The sequence below is a fragment of the Ziziphus jujuba genome, chromosome 7 (genome assembly GCF_031755915.1).
Source record: "Ziziphus jujuba cultivar Dongzao chromosome 7, ASM3175591v1".
In the NCBI taxonomy this organism is placed as follows: domain Eukaryota; kingdom Viridiplantae; phylum Streptophyta; class Magnoliopsida; order Rosales; family Rhamnaceae; genus Ziziphus; species Ziziphus jujuba.
The window spans coordinates 9,156,764-9,173,788 of record NC_083385.1 but is presented as its reverse complement, the minus strand read 5'-3'; the positions used below and the strand labels follow the sequence as shown (position 1 = coordinate 9,173,788).

Sequence of the window (17,025 nt, the reverse complement as noted above, 5' to 3'; positions counted from 1 at the left end):
AAAATGTCATTTTCTATGTTTATGAACTAAAAAAGGTACAACACCAATCTCTCTCTCGACGGGGAGGTGTGGGGTTTGATTTGATCGAGACCTATCAAGCATCTATATGCATTGAGTTACCAGAGGAACAGAGAAAAAATGCTCAATCAGAATCCGATTCTTTATTATTATATTTATGCATGAAACTATTTTTGTCCGATTTATTTGGGGTTTTGACCCTTCGGTACAAACAGGGTAACAAATTTATAACCATGGGGTACTTATATATAACCAACCAAGTATCACTCTTTTCAAGGCAATCAAAAAGAGAGAGAAATAGGGCCATCAGGGCATTAGGTAGGTTCCGGAAACAGTAGAGACCAGAGGAAGGGCAACAAAAGCTCACAAAAACTCAATCCTCCAAAACAAAACAAGTTTTTGCCAATTCCGTGAGCTCCTTTGGCAAAACAACTAAATCCACGTAACAGTTGCATTTCCATGTTTTATCTCTTATCATCTTGTCGCAATTGATTTATGGCCTTGACTTTTTGTGCCAAATTTTGAGGCTTTCGTCTCAAATGTGGTAATCAAACCCTGCGCGTGTACGTGGCCTAGAAGCCCAACCCCATCTCACACAGCTTCCTCTGATGTGATGGCATTTGCAAACACGTGCCAAGTTTTGAATTTTAGTAGACTTAAACACGAATTGACGGGACCCACACAATGAGTCAACAGTCATTGTTTTTATCTCCTTTTTTTTCGTACACACACAAAAAAAAAATAATAATAATAATAATAAAATATCTTAGCTTGCACGCTTCAAAATTAAACTTATAAAATAAAAAAATGTTCCTTTTAAATTTGGTAAATAAAAAATTATAAAATGTAATAAATGCATCTAAAAGTATTATATTTTGAACAAAATATTTAATTTATTTTACATGAAAGTAAAAATTTTTAAAGAAAAATGAAAAATGCACCATATACAAGAGAAAATCTGGTATGAAACGGACCTGTACCACTCCAAATAGTTCAACATCAAGTGATAAAAGCAGGCCAGAGCGCAGCTAGGTCAGAGGGCCATGCATCCACAACAACCAACGAGGCATGCAACATCTCAGTAAAGACATTTTGATCCTACCAATCAACTCTTACCAGCAACAAACTCATATTGAACAATCTTTAGCAAAAACATTTATTAAAAGGAAAAGAAACCAATATTCAATTCTAACGGGAATCGCTGGAAGCTCAAAAATCAAAATACAAAAACTCTTAACTGGAATTAGAGGTTCACATTAAAAGCAATCAAATAACCATCCACACTATGATATAAAAAGATGATTCCACGCCATATTAAAAACTTAACAAAATGAAAAACGAAAAATAGAACATTGCAGGTATAAGTTCAAATGCGATGATCCGAAACAAAAGTAGAAAAGCTCCACAATTTAATGAAACATCAAATACCAACCAAATCCAGTTTGAACCTGGACAAATCAGGTTTGTTCCCCAGAGGACCACATTTATGCTGTAAAATCTTCAGTTTGAAGATAAAAGGTATACATATCAATGTAATTTTAATATATATATATATATATGGTAATAAAAGAGTAAAATCTAACAGAGAAACATCATCCTGCGCCATCATCAACCATAAGCAAATAGAGCAACCTAGTTGTAGCACAAGCTGCAGCATCCAGTAAAAGCCACCCTCCCTTTCATAAACAGGCAGACAACCCCACAAAGTGCATTTCTTCCATAGCTCTCACATATCACGTAGTTATCCTCCTAAATGAGAAGGAATTGGCCCCAAAGATTCTTAAAAACCAGCTGAGGGGCAGTAAGGGGATGAGACATCAAAAATTCCCCACATATGCAAGCACTAAACATGCCGCCATAGATTCAATGGAGCAAAAAGAAAGCACCCCACAAAATAAAAAAAATTAAAATAAAATACACGAATCCTATTAAACTCGTGCTACCGGAATTGGATTTAGTCATAAACTTTTTTATTTTTATTTTTTTTTCTCCCTTTTAGTCTTTTCTCCTGTTTCTTAATAGTAGTCTCTTTTTCCCCTTTCTAATCTGTCGTTCTATTTTTTCTTTAAAAAAAGCATGTTTCATCATGCCAAGGCAGTAGTATTATGACGAAAAGTAACAGATTCACTGTAGCCTAAATCGGCTCCCCCTCCTTCCCTCCATTTTCTCTTTTGAGGAATATGTGCATTAGAGCACATTACTTTAATTTCTTGCTGAAATAGAGTGATCGGCACCTGCTTGAACACTGCTATGGCTAGTATTCTTCTCCTCCAGTGCGATACTTTGGACATGAGTGGCCAGCATATCATGACTGGACTTTCCAGGGGTCTGTGGGCTTTGAACATTAGGAAACTGAACAGAAGGAGGCATTATCCATCTCATCCAATCATTGCGCCTCCTTACTTTGTCACCCTAACACACAAAACAAATGAAATTAGAAGAGCACAATAGTTCACGTGCTAATAGAATGTTGCTCAACATACAGGTAGAGTACATAGTTTACACACAAGGGAAATATTAAACATCATAACATGATTGCCAAGGTACCTGCACTTCCACAACATTAGACTTTCGTACAGCATCTAATATAATCTGGATACTCTCTGTCAAATTCATAACCTGGCCCCAAAAAAAAACCAATAAACATCAGTGGAAAAAGCTATAAAAACTGGCAGAAGCATGAAATAACCACATATCCACCATATGAGCATCCCTTGATTAGTTATTCTCAAAAGAGGACATATATAAAAAATTGCAGAGTTACCAAGAGATTAGAAATTTTACAAATTGCAGAAACAAGGTAGCACAAACACCAAAAGCAGTCAAATCCTAGTCAAAATTTACAACGAAGCATGATGTTTTTCTGATAATACATTGCAAAATTTAACCTATATACAATCAGAGTAGCAATTATTTCTTAACTCTATTCTACAGCATTATAACTGGAGATGATTAAAAGCTACAGAGATTTAAATTCTCAACTCTCATATCCTACTTCCGTGCATCAAGAGAACATAAATATGAAGGGGATTTAAAAACAAGACCAAGAAGTAAAAGCTTGTCTACTCTTCGCCATGAATTTGAAAGTTTGCAACAACGGGGGAAAGTGCTCAATAGGGAGCTGTAGGAGAGGTAGAATTAATTCAAGAAAAATTATGGAATTGAGGAAATATAAGCCAGATTCAATCCAAAGCTTGTCTCTCATATATTCAAATTTGTTTTCAAATATTGCTCAGCAACAACATAAACCTACAATCTAGCCTTACTTCATCCTCTACAACCTACGCCAAAGCTAAGGTAGAGGAGGTTAACAACCTATGGAACGAGGAAAACCCAATAGGTTAAAGCTCATGGAACTGCAGACAGTTGGATGCACAAATATCATACAAATGGGAAGTAGCTCGATTATAAAAAAGCAACCAGGGAAAATTGGACTCTGTAAGAGAACTATAAGGTTGACATTTAAAGACCAATTATAGGAAATTCAGAAATAAACTGCCCATGATTAGAGTAATAGCAATAACACAAAGGAAAGAAACAAAAAAAAAGAAAAAAGAAAAAAAAAAGGAGCTAATGAATAGTTGACAGTAAACAAAGTAATGACAACATAGTACCACCAAATAGGAAGATATAAAACATCGTAGAAGATAGTTTGAACATGTAAAACCCAACAGTATAGCCCATGGTTACAAAAAAATTATCAGGAAAGAAACCAAAAAATGAAGATATTAAGCTGGTTAAAAATATACATGGACTACAGAATTAACAGGAAACAAGACCCCAGATTGAGTTGAAGGATCTGCTTAGCAATTCCATGTGACTAAGCATACAATTTCTAACCTATTTATTGAATTAGTCATAGAATGAGTATCGTTCATTCTTATGGATTTGTATAACAGCATAGTTAAATAAGAACAAGATTAAAAACACTAATATAAAGTACAGACATTAAGGCCCTCCAAAAAAATAAATTAATTAAGTATAAAAAAGTTTGCTACAATCACAGAGGAGCATAACACTATAAATTCAAGACAATATTCTTAAACAACTCACTTTGTTGAAACCTGCAATTAATTTAATAGGAACCCAGCCTTGTTCATCCATGTTCTGACGCAGGTATATATCCTTAATTAAGTTCTCATTACTGCAAAACACAAAAAAGAGGTGCAATCCCAATCAACTATAACAAAAGAAAAGGATAAAAGGTGATGATGACTTGGAAAAGTCAATTATGATTACCTATGTTTAAAGCAACTAGAAAATAGTACCTGAAATAGTAATCTATCTGAGTAAGAATCTTAGAATGCAACTGAAGATCCGCAGGAGGAAAATACAAAGGTGCTATCGGTGGTACGAACTGCATTCTAAGTGATTCATGTGGTGGAGCCACATACAACAGTGGAGGTGGCAACTCTAGAATTCAATCAAGGAATTAGAAGAATCCATGTTCAATGCAAAACTTGAAAACAAAATCAGCTTACCTGTGATTGGCATCGGATAAGGCCGCACTGGTTGAGCAGGGATATAAGAGGTTGAACTACCAGGAGGTGCAGAATTCCTGAACCTTGAAGCACTTCTATGCATGTGGTCTCTGCCACTAAAATTTCTAGGGGTATTCCAGTCTTGATTTCCTCGGTCATGATCACGCCTGGTTCCATAATTGTGATGGTGAGAACCATCTCCACGTGGATGTGAGCCACCATTCCTCCTGAATGAATTTCGTTGCTGTGGATGATCACCACCACCATGTGTTTGTGGACCAAATCCACTCCTTTGTGTATTGTCCTTAGGAGATGGGTTATTTGGAGACATTTCAAAAGTGTGGCTGGCTGATGGTTGCTGCTGTGGGTTGCCACCATTAGATGGTGCATTTGCATTGTTTCGCTGCTTCATTGATCTGTGCCGTGTTGGTGCTGCATGATTTGTAGTTGAAGCAGAGTTTGATTGTTTCTGTGGTGGTGTGATTGTGGTTCCAGTTTCCTATAGGATACACGTTGAGTGATATTAATATATGCACCCATTAGATAAACCTCATAAACCCAGTTAGAAAATAGGTTAACAATATAAATTCAATTAACCACATCCCAATTATAAGTTCCAATATTCTGGTTCCTTTGCCTTCCATGATATTAAATCAGAACTCTCGGCCAAAAAAAATAATAAATAAATTGAAACGAAATCAATCAACTCTATGCATATCATATTAATCTAATCTGGGTGAAAAAATATTATTTTTCTCTGGTCTCCTGGAGAATCCCAATCAAATATTCAAATCCCTTTTCCATGTATGTTCCAACACTCCCACAAATCCGAAGGGAAGGTTTTTAACATTTTTTGTTTTCCTACACTGTCTCAGTTTCTCAGCAAACAACCAGCACACATCTAAACTACGCCCATTAGTTGCAGAGTGCTGAGGAAAGCAATATATCACAGCGGTTCTCAATATCACGCAAGCTTACTTGGAAAATTAGTATGTTTCATTCTATGACAAAACCTTGAAAAAAAACCATAAATGTTCTAAAGTTCTACCTAAAGTCAAGGGAACAAACCTGCGATACAGATACAGATACAGATACAGATACAGACGACGATCCATCTAATGAAACTTTAGACGATTCTGGAGACAATAATTTCGTAGAAGCCCTCGTGGATTCGGATAAAGGGGGCCAAGATACAGCGCCCATGACAGGCCCAATCTCAGCCGCTCCATTCGATGGTTTATTCCACGCAGGCCTCTTACCTGCATTACCGTTCGGCACACTACCATTATCAGAGCTCTCGCCCACCGACTCATCCACCTGAGTGGGCGAAGACGAAGCAGACGACATCGATGATGAGGATGAAGAAGAAGAAGAAGAAGAAGAAGCAGCGACAACAGGCTCAATCACAGCCGTCGATGGCGCAGCCGAAGGCAATGAGGCCGCGATCGGTTCCGATTCGCCCCGGACAATCTGGGTCCAAGGCGGCGTGCCAGACCTCGTGCCACGTCGCGATTTGGGGCTACCGACACCGTCTCCGGCGTGACGTGGCGAGCTCATGGCCATCGCGGCAGTCACAGCGGCGGCGGCGGTGGCGGAAGAATTGTTACTGACCGTATTACTCGCAGCCATATCAGAGACTTAAAAAAGAACAGAATTAGGGTTTTTCCTTACCGAGTCGACGAGTTGATCGACGAATGATAGGGGCAAAAACGGAATATGATGATCAAATTTTTTCTTTTTTTTTTTTTTTGGGGGGAAGAGAGTTAGATAAGAAGAATGATAAGCTTAGTTGAGGCTTTCTATTTTTCGAATAATGTGTGAATTAAAAAAGAAAAAATTGGTGTTCCAAAGATTCGGTGCGATCGGATCGCGGCGCGCAGTGCAACGAGCACAGACACAGAAAAAGCGCGAGCGCGAGCGAGCGAGAGAGAGGTGTAGAGGAGCGAGAGAGCTCTCTGATCTTTCTCTCTCCTTTTCTTTCTCTAAGTAATTTTTGGTTGCTTTGCGCTTTGGAATTCCTTGGGATACCCAGGTTTTAGGACTCGTTTAAAATTACGGAATTACCCTTACTATTTGGGACCGGAAATGTGAGAGATTGTACTCCGCCACCCGTACACTAAAATCTGATTGGACCTTAGAATTGCCCTACCCTAAAACCGTCCCCAACCAAGAGCCTCGGCTTTTACCTCTTTTTACTTTACCATTCCTTTTTCACTGTTCTACGTGGATTTTTAGATGTGGTCCAATTGAATTATGACAAATCATCATTTTTATTCAAAATTTGTTACATATATATATATAGAGAGAGAGAGAGAGAGAGAGAGAGAATAGAGAAAGTAATTTTTGCAGGAATTTCATTTTTTAAATGCATTTTATAAAATATTGGATATTGATTGCCCCATTATATTTTATATACTTTTCCATTTTTCAAATGTTTAGTTCGAAATCGACAACTCAGTGTTGGAAACACATATCCAAACTTTTAATAACTTCCTTAAATATAGAAAATTTTCCTTTCTTTTTTGGTTTAATGAGTTGTAAAATTATAGCATTTAGCTATTACAGGTACAACTAATTTTAGATGTATTTTTTTCTTACTCTTACCGTACCTTCTTTTCTCAATTATTACTTTCTCCTTTATTTTCCATTAATTTTTTTAATTATTGTTATTATTATATAATAAATTGATTCCCCTTATTTATTATATTTTTGAAATATACATCTTCAAAAGCACCATTAAATAGGCGTATAGTACACATATATAATGGTGACATTACCTATTCATTAAGCGTGAAAGTGAGAAAAGCAAATTTTTGTATGATTTGTCCCTTTTATGTTTTTAAAATTATTAACGCATATCATGTGGTTATATAAAATTATTACAGATTAAGAAACGAAAAAGCAGTTATATAGTAAACCATTTCGATTTTTTTTATTTATTATTTTTTTAAAACGGGAAGGCTTAAAAAGGATATAATATGATTTATATTAGCCTCTTCTTAATTTATTTTTTTGAAATAAAATGTGGAGAGTCATTATCCAAAAGGGATTTATAATAATTATAAAAAATGCTGAAATTTTTTAGAGTAATTTTTTTTTTAAAAAAACTTTTTGGTAAATAAGCAAATATTTTTTTTGATTCATTTTTAAGACCAAAGTGTGCTTTATTTTTGTCATTGTTGTTTGTGGGCTATGCCTGAGGCTAGACAGTGGAGTGGACTCACATATGACAAGGATTGGGTTTGGGTTCAAAACAATTTTGAGCGGGTTTGGAGCAATTTCGGCCTACATTGTAGATTTTAATAAAAATGGGCTTCAAATATTAACAGGCCCCTTTTTACTTAACCAAAGAGCCTCATACACTCGGAATGCTGAAATTTAATAACGCAAATCTCAGCGGAATCGCGTAACTTGCAAGGTAATATATATGCAGTCGAAAGCAGAATAACAAACATCGAAAACTAAATTTCATCCAAAAAAAAAAAAAAAAAGGAAAACTGCAAATATAAGCAAGCTTGATTTATTTATATATATATATATATATATTAAAAAAGCAAGCTTGATTTGATTATTAATTGGAAATAATCACACGTTAGTCCAAAAAAGTAGGCTACCACAATTTCCAATTTGGGCATCCCACGTAGTTGTCAATCACGAAAGCCTGTATTATTTTTCTAGTCCATTTTTGGCCACCATTGAAGTACGAGTGCTTAAGCCCACTGAAGCAGACATAGCATGATGGACAAACTCACAGTGAAGTTTTCATCAAAATGGTGCTTTTTATCTTTCGGTTTCCACAATGCATACACAACCTACATATGTTCAAGGAATTTGTTGCTCTGCTATATAGATTTGCAAGATGACATGTCATGAATTTGAAAGTGTTGTAGTTATTATTTTCAATTTTCCGGATGAGCAATTATTATTTATCGTTAATGGTAATCACTAATAATTATATAGAAGATGTATATCAACAAAAGCCGTCCACACCAACATAGAAATTTTTGGGTGAAATGGAAGTTTTGCAAGTTGCAGATTTGGAAAAAAAAAATATTCTCATTCGGTCAGGTCTTTGGTTGCAATAATCATGCATTGGGAAATATATATATTACATATAATATATACACACACACACATGAGAAAAATGGCCTTAACATGATACAAATTCTAGAAGAAGTAAATATAAATACATAGCAGAAAGATACGTAGCCAAACGCTATGGACTGGCGGGATTGCTTTCGATTGGACAGCGAGCTCACAACTTATGCCAACAGAGACATCACATGGTCAGGCTGTACAATATGCCCTACAATTCTTCCTCAACATGTCATTATTTACGTTATCTCCATTAATATATTCCTACTCAAACCCTCTTCCTAATCCATATAAATTATATCCATTCCCCTTCCCATTCTGTAACACTAACAAAGCATATTCAAGCACTATATCCTAGAAAGCTAGCTAGAGAGAAAAGTGATAAGAGAGAAAATGACCAAGGAAGTGGGTGAAGAAGGGCAACTTCCACAGCACCATGGGAAGGACTATGTAGACCCACCACCAGCTCCTCTGTTAGGCTTTGAAGAGTTAAAGCGCTGGTCTTTCTACAGAGCTCTGATAGCAGAGTTCGTAGCCACTCTTCTCTTTCTCTATGTCACCGTCGCTACGGTTATCGGTCACAAGAAGCAAACCGATTCATGCGATGGTGTTGGTCTTCTTGGTATCGCTTGGGCATTTGGCGGCATGATTTTCATCCTCGTCTACTGCACTGCCGGAATCTCTGGTAACATACAAAACGATAACATTATTTTCTTTCCTTTCGTTTTGTTTTTTTGTTTTTTTGTTTTTTTTTTTAATGAATATTTAATTTACTGGCTATGCACCAGGTGGTCACATTAACCCGGCCGTAACATTTGGGCTGCTCCTGGCGAGGAAGGTGTCGTTGTTGAGAGCCGTGGCGTACATGGCTGCGCAGTGTTTGGGAGCGATTAGCGGCGTGGGGTTAGTGAAGGCCTTCATGAAGCACTACTATAACACGCTTGGAGGTGGTGCCAATTCCGTCGCACCTGGTTTCTCAAAAGGCACGGCTTTGGGAGCTGAGATTATTGGCACTTTCGTGCTGGTTTACACCGTTTTCTCTGCCACTGACCCCAAGAGGAACGCACGTGACTCTCATGTTCCTGTATGTATACATATATACATATATATCAGGAAAGCTATATATTAAATGACAATTAAAGTACTTGCCAATCGGGTTTGACCAAGGTTTTTAATTTTTTTGGAATAGGTATTGGCTCCATTGCCAATCGGGTTTGCTGTTTTCATGGTGCATTTGGCTACGATCCCTATTACTGGCACTGGGATCAACCCCGCTCGGAGCTTTGGCGCTGCTGTGATCTATAACAACGAGAAAGCGTGGGACGATCAGGTACAATTAATACAATACTATATATATATATATATATATATTCCTTAGAACACCTAATTTACACGTATAGTTTACTGGGAGTTTAGTTTGATTAAAAATCGATGAGTTTTTTTTTAATGTGGTAAACAGTGGATTTTCTGGGTTGGACCGTTTATTGGAGCTCTGGCTGCGGCAGCATATCATCAATTTGTGGTGAGAGCATCAGCTAGAGGTTTGGGGTCGTTCCGCAGCAACCCCAGCAACTGATCGTTAATCAGGGTGTAAACTATCTTGATTTGAGTCTCATTATCGATCCAATTCTTTGGCTGTCAATGTTGTATTATTAAAACTTTGTGGTTCTAAGTAGTTCTATTGTGGGTCTGGATGGTGGTGTTGTAAAGTATCTCTCCTATGTTGAAAAACGAACCACATTCCTTTTAAGAATTACCATTTGGTTGTTGTGAAACTCAATTCTTCTATCACTTCCATGTGAAAAATGTGGTCTCACAATGTATGGCAGATTTGAATTGGAATCGTCCTTTTTAATTATGAATATATGGCTGTTCTTCTTATCTGCTGACCTTACAAGAGGACCCGTTATGGGGCTGTTTCTTCTTGCCTGCTGACCTTGCAAGAGGACCAATTAGCCATAGCAATTCAATGTGAATATAAGGCCGTTTCTTCTTGTCGGCTGACCTTGCAAGAGGACACATTAGCCACTGCAATTCAAAGGTTGTGCGTATTTGGCATGCATGTTTGAACTTAAAAGCAGAATGAGGAAAAATTTATAACTTAGATCAGAATGAGAATTGGGATGCATGCTTTCAAGAAAGGGCAGATGTATCCACACTAAAAAACATACTATCTGCATTACAATTTTAAAATTTTTTGGTATTACAACAATGCTTATGAATAAAATATCCTTAAATACAGAAAAAAAAAAAAAAAAATCGTTAGATACAAATACCAGTTCCCTTCTATCAGCGCTTTCAGTTAGGAAGCTTTTAGACATTGCCTTTTGCACTATACAAGCGAGACAAGTGCTGTGTGTTTTTTCTTCTCATCTACAGACGAGGGATTTACAACATGTCTCATAGGATTGGTAAGAAAGAATGAGGCTGGAATATCTGTTGATTAACGCAAGTGGACAATTTGGTTGGCAAGTAAAACTTCCAAAAGATTTAATGCATCAAAACTCAAAAGACTGGTGGTGTTCTTCAAGGACTCTGTTTTTCTTACACTAATAATTTGCTTAGTGGCAGACTACTTACCAACAATGGAAGTTGAAATTCTCTTTTGATTGTTTGTTTGGTTTTAGTACCGCAAAAATTTGAATATTTGCCAAGGTTTCTTGTTTGAGGTCTCCGTTTGTTGGATTTGCACTTTCGACGCTTTTGAGTGTTTACCAACGCATTCCAACTCCTACCAAATGGTTGGGAATTCTAATTAATCTACCAGCAGAGTCTTTTTTTTTTTTTCTTTTTTTTTTTTTTTTTGGTTTCCAACTGAGTTACACAGTTAATTTTTGGTTGGTTGTTAGGATGAATTAGAAGAAGAAGAAGAAGAAGAGAGTGGGCATGATGTAAAACGATTAGATTCTCCTCTTAGGAACCCTAATCCCCAAACATAGATTCTGAAAACCTGGGAACAAAAAAATATTTTATTTTATTTTCTTATTTCATTGAAGGGTATTAAAAAAAATATGGGTTGTAATGTACGTAGATTAAGGTAAAACAGATACAAATTATTAGTATAGCTAAGCAAAAATGAATTTTAAAGTGGCTGTGCATAGAATATAATGTAACTGGCATGTTTTGTAATATGTATCGAACTCACCTTCAAGAAATTTTACATGTGCTTGTGGAAATGACAAGACTGTCCCGGTAAAATCAGAGTACAAACTCCAAATACACACGGTGGTCGTGATAACCAATTTGTCACTAGGAGGCTTATCCATTAAACATTCTGGCTTCCCCAGAATACAAATTAACCAGTTCACGAGATAAAAAATTATCCATTCCACCGCTGCCTTTTAACAGTCTCAAAATGACACTGCTAGCACTATACATAAAGCATTTCCAAACACAGCAATATATGGCTATGAGACACTTTTCATTGTTTCTCCCTGAATAATGATAGGATGATTGATTAGCACATGAGACGAAACTTGAATTTGCATTGCAAAGTAGTCATTGTGCCCGAAAAGACTACAGTTTACAATGGCAAAAGTATTACGGGGCAAGGAATGAACTCAGCAAGCAGGTTTGCATCCACATGCTTCGAATGAACTGCCTCCATGCTTATAATAACTAAATCCAAATTCAAGTCATCAGCAACCTCACCAATGATGGCTGTTGGCTTGTTCCCCTCCCCAAGTCGCTCTAACAATTTGAATTCCTGGAACCCACCTAAAATTCATATTTCAAGGGGTTAAAGATAATGTTCAAATGTTTCAAACGTATATAACTAATTACGTGATTATGTATGAGACAAAACTATATTATCAGATCATATTTAGGTTCCTTTCATGGTTCGTTGTGCTCTCTTCATATTTTCATTCACCTAAATGCATCTTATTATTGCCTAATTAACTTCCCTGTGCATTGAGTCTATGGGTGTTCTAGTTCATGCTTGCCTCCAATAAGAACATTGCTAAGTCAAAATAAAATTTTGCACAATTCAAAGAAGATTATAAGCGCATAACTAAACCTTCAGATAGATGCCAGCGGATGCTTGAGAGTTGGGTTTCATGCTCCGGCAATGAGTCTTTCTGCTTTTCATCAATAACTGCAAAGAACATTAAGTTCTATATTCCTTGAAACCTTGCTGTAAAAGGGCTTGGTAAAAAGGGTGCTACTGCTCAGTTTTCAACAGTAGCATATTGAGAATACTATGAATAAATGTCAGCGAACATACCCACAACGGTGATCTCAGCCCCATACTTCTTTGCCATAGCAGCGGCAGTTGCCACAGCCTGTTGAAAGTCAAATCCAAGGGGATCAAGTGCAAATAAAGCTAGGGGCTCATTTTAGTTATTTTGACAATTTAATTGGACAGAAGCAAATTTTGGCATTGGATAGCAACATTCTTATTGAATTTATTCTTAACCTTTTATTCCAACCCCCTAAGACTCTTTTCATAAAATACATGCCAGAGCCCCATAGTTAATCTCCAAGAAGTCAAAGAAGTGGTAATCTCAATACATGCACATTTTCCAACCAAAAAAATTATATATGTTGAAGCAAGGTTCGGTGTCTTCTGACAGATACACCTAAACTCTGGCAACTGTCCCACATATTTACAATGAAAATTAACAAAAGTAGAAGAAATAAGAGTTTGTGCCAAAAGGTGAACTTGAAGATGATAGATTACTATGAAGTGTTAAAAAAAAAAAAAAAAAAAAAAAAAGGAGTTACAAGCAAAATATTGCTTGTTACATGCTTTGATACGGGTTAACATAGAATATATGAATTATGTAATTGACAATATGAGTAAAAGTCAGTAGCCTTAAAGAAATGCCACCTGTCTTGTTCCCTCTGAAAGATAAGGATTGCGGTCGGTAATCGGCAGAAGTAGATGCTTGAAGTGAGTAAATGCATCAGCTAAACTGAGATTAGCTTCTTGAGGCTGAGCCTTTACTGATAAATATCAAAGTCAAAAACATTGCGTCAACAGCAATACTTGAAATGGAAGATACTGAAAATTGCAAAAACTCTTAATCATAATCTCTCTATAACAATATAGAGAAACAATAGATGGTAAGAGTTACCTTGAATAACCAGAAAACTTAAAATCAAACAAATTAGAAACTAAAAACCCAATCCATACATGAATAATTCAATTAAAAAGAACTAGACCTAAAGACTACCTGACAGTCCCAAAATTTTCAGGATCTATTTCATGCCCATAGGAATTAATAATTATTTAAGTTAATATATGAAATTTGATATATCTCCTTAGTTGCTTAATGTGTAAATATGTTTCCCACATTGTGTTTTCGGTTGCCTCATTGGGTAACAGCAATGGAAATTAAAGTATATACTAACCTTGTATGAAATTGAGGGGGGGAAAAAAACAGAACAAAAAATACATTTAATAGAATCTATATACAGAGCTTAAAAAAAAAAAAAAAAAAAAAGTAACGGGGCAAGTGAAATGAGGAACAATTTTTTGTTCTTCAACCTCGAAGTACAAAAAGGAGTAACTTTTGGCAAATAACGCTTTTGAAAAAAAAAAAAGAAGCGGTCTCAAAAGATAGAGCTACAGAAAAGCCAGGTAATAGAGCGAAGAAAATACCTTTATATTCCAATGGACTAAGCTTGGAAAATCTAGAGCGATTACGGGCTCTGGACCAGTGAGAAGCAGAAGAGAAAGCTAGAGAAAACAGAGACTCATGAGAAGAAGATGATGATAAAGATGACTCCAGAATGGAAGTCTTCGGGTGCCTTGAAGTCTCAAAAGGAACAGTCACTGGGCAGTGAACGAACGCCATTTTTAGGACTCCTAGCTCACTCGATAAGCGCAAAAAACGATGTCGATGATGAAGTTTGGAAAGATTAATAGGGTGGTTCGAGAAAGTGCAAGAGCAAAACGACATGGAAATCGATCGAGGTTAAAATGGGCGAAGTTAATGTTTGCATGGGTGCCACGTGTATAGAGGATAGCTTGCCGTTATAATTGTTTGTGGGCCATCTGCTATTATGGCGCGTTCGATTATGCTCTCAGATTATCACTTTTATATACTGACCGTCATTGTTTTTAACTTGAATCGAGACCGTCAGTTTTACCTTTCCCTTATCCCTTTATCAGGGAGAAAAAGGGCCGTAAGAAAAGACATCAAACTTTGCATATATGAACTGGGCCCCTTTTAAATTGGGCCCATCATTTTTAACGAAGAGTTGGGCCGTAAGTGTGGATACGAGGCCCTGAATTTCGTTTTCTCTCTGTACGCTGGCACTTCTTCTGACAAGGTTATTATTGCTGGCTCTTGCTCACCAGTGAACTGGCTGAGAAGACATGGAAGGCAATAGCTCCGGTGAACCGGCGGCCGACCAGCTTATGACGACGACAAGCCGTCATCAGTTTGGAGATGATCCAGACGAACCGGCCGTCGCCATCTCGGTTATCGAGGTAGGTACTCCTATGTCTACAAACTTTACAATTCTGTCGACCTTCATTTACAATTTTCTTCATTGCTATGGGTGTTGGTGATTCAGAACATGAAAGAAGAGTATGGTCTATTCGTGTGGCCCTGTAGCATAGTCCTCGCCGAGTATGTTTGGCAACAAAGGTTGCGTTTTTCTGGAGCTACTGTGGTTGAGGTAATGACTGAAATCCTTTTTCCCATTTTAGCTTTTCTCACTCACTGTGTTAATTCCTTATATGTGAATTTAGCCCTTTTAAAATTGTAAATTGTAATGATTGGGTTTGTTTTTGTTCCTTTGGATTAATCTATTTGTTAGGCTGGTTTATGTATTTTGTGTATGATTGTTAGCTTGCAGCTTGGTGCTGGGACTTCCTTGCCTGGCTTGGTGGCGGCCAAAGTGGGTGCACATGTCACTCTTACTGATGATGCCAATAAACTGGAGGTATTGCATATTCCTTTTTTGTTTTTTGTTTTTTTTTAACAAATTAGAGTCTTTTCTTTTTTTCTTCGTTATATCCAAATAGATTTTAATTTTAATTGAAATGGTTATAATTGAAGCTTATTTATTGTCTTTGTGATGTTTTTGTATCATATATAATTGTAGTATCTTACAGCCCATACCCATTCAATGTTTATTGCAGGTTTTGGACAACATGAGAAGAGTGTGTCACCTAAATAAGCTTCACTGTAATGTAAACCATCATTCTATTTTTTGTTTTGAGTGAGTTTATGTTACACCGTGTGCATGAAGAAAGGGTTTGTTTCTTTCACTAATTTTCCGGTTTACATACTGTTTGTGTCGAAAACAACCTAAAAAGAAGAATATACTTGCATCCATACACTTTAATACTGATATTGAGTTATGGAATATACTTGTAAGATTTGATTCTATCACGCAGATACTAGGACTGACGTGGGGAGTTTGGGATGCATCTATATTCACTTTATGCCCAAGAATAATTCTTGGGGCTGATGTATTGTATGACAATGACGGTGAGATCTTTTGCTATGCTTTTATCTATTGTTATCTATTGTTTAACTTGAGCTGAAATGTGAATCAATTTGTTTTGTTAAGCCTTTGATGATCTGTTTGCCACGGTCACTTTCCTGCTTCAAAATTCTCCTGGGTCAGTATTTATAACAACATACCATAATCGAAGGTAATTTTTGAGTTAGCTTCGGATTCCAATGTTAATATTAGCTCTCTGTATATCTTGCATATCATCGTTTGGGCATTTTAATAAGAATTATCTTTAAAAATAAAACTTTTAAAGAGTTCCTTAAAGACATGCAGTGGGCATCATCATATTGAATTCTTGATGGTGAAATGGGGATTAAAGTGCGTGAAGCTTCTTGATGGTTTGTCATTCATGCCACCGTGCAAGGTGTCTGGGCTAAGTGGCAACCTTCAACTGGCAGAGATATCTCTGAGTAATGAAGTGGCTGAGCCAACCGTTTCACATTAATATTTTGGCATTTCTGGTGATGCAGCCACTCATACCATATGAATATCCATGATTATTGTTTCTGCTACAAACTTCCTCCTCTCTAGGGAGCTGATGAGTAAGTTTTCTGAAGTCCACAGACATCTGCTGCTCATAATTGTGAAGCCATTTGTTGTTAAACACAAATGCCCGTTTCAGTAGTATGTAGCTGTACTTTTGTCGTCAATTGCAGATATGCATTTTTTTTCTTTTTTTCTTTTTTAAACTTCAAGTTTGTTATAGTTAAATGCTTGATGCTAAATCTAACTTTGGCTATTGTATTTTTTGCTAAAGAAAGCATAAACTAATTTGTTTGTGGAGATCTATATGCCTATTGGTTTTTTTTGTTACCATAAATGGAAAATCTGTATCAGTTAGTGGGGAGGACTGATGAGAGACACAAGCCATTAATGGACATATTTAACAACAAAAGCCATTAATGAATATTATCAGATGAATCAGTGTTTATGTCCTTCATAAATACAATTGTTA

General features: G+C 36.5%; 4 protein-coding genes across 6 annotated transcripts; 2 read left to right on the top strand and 2 right to left on the bottom strand.

Annotated features, from left to right (window-relative positions):
- Positions 1–1,349: 1,349 nt before the first annotated feature.
- On the bottom strand, positions 1,350–6,503 carry LOC107424468 (la-related protein 1C). The gene is made up of 6 exons (XM_016034284.4): positions 5,568–6,503; positions 4,500–4,998; positions 4,287–4,431; positions 4,072–4,162; positions 2,566–2,637; positions 1,350–2,430 (listed from the first exon to the last, which is right to left on the bottom strand). Exons 1-6 carry the CDS (start codon positions 6,126–6,128, stop codon positions 2,221–2,223), a joined length of 1,578 nt encoding a protein of 525 aa, XP_015889770.2. The 5' UTR covers positions 6,129–6,503; the 3' UTR covers positions 1,350–2,220.
- Positions 6,504–8,667: 2,164 nt separating this feature from the next.
- On the top strand, positions 8,668–10,473 carry LOC107424436 (aquaporin PIP2-7). Its single transcript, XM_016034246.4, has 4 exons — positions 8,668–9,279; positions 9,383–9,678; positions 9,784–9,924; positions 10,054–10,473. Exons 1-4 carry the CDS (start codon positions 8,988–8,990, stop codon positions 10,168–10,170), a joined length of 846 nt encoding a protein of 281 aa, XP_015889732.2. The 5' UTR covers positions 8,668–8,987; the 3' UTR covers positions 10,171–10,473.
- Positions 10,474–11,826: 1,353 nt separating this feature from the next.
- On the bottom strand, positions 11,827–14,473 carry LOC107424443 (uncharacterized). Its single transcript, XM_016034253.4, has 5 exons — positions 14,200–14,473; positions 13,426–13,541; positions 12,820–12,877; positions 12,613–12,690; positions 11,827–12,311 (listed from the first exon to the last, which is right to left on the bottom strand). The coding sequence occupies exons 1-5, from the start codon at positions 14,393–14,395 to the stop codon at positions 12,118–12,120; spliced, it is 642 nt and encodes a 213-aa protein (XP_015889739.1). The 5' UTR covers positions 14,396–14,473; the 3' UTR covers positions 11,827–12,117.
- A 361-nt stretch (positions 14,474–14,834) lies between these two features.
- LOC107424440 (uncharacterized) lies at positions 14,835–16,853 on the top strand. Of its 3 annotated transcripts, none has more exons than XM_016034251.4 (7): positions 14,835–15,033; positions 15,120–15,224; positions 15,405–15,491; positions 15,691–15,741; positions 15,949–16,042; positions 16,125–16,209; positions 16,336–16,600. In XM_016034251.4, the coding sequence occupies exons 1-7, from the start codon at positions 14,920–14,922 to the stop codon at positions 16,367–16,369; spliced, it is 570 nt and encodes a 189-aa protein (XP_015889737.3). In that variant the 5' UTR covers positions 14,835–14,919; the 3' UTR covers positions 16,370–16,600. The 3 variants fall into 3 exon arrangements, with proteins under 3 accessions (XP_015889737.3, XP_048335053.2, XP_015889736.3); XM_048479096.2 differs by having other exon boundaries at positions 16,324–16,478; XM_016034250.4 differs by having other exon boundaries at positions 14,836–15,033; positions 16,344–16,853.
- The last annotated feature ends 172 nt before the right edge of the window (positions 16,854–17,025 follow it).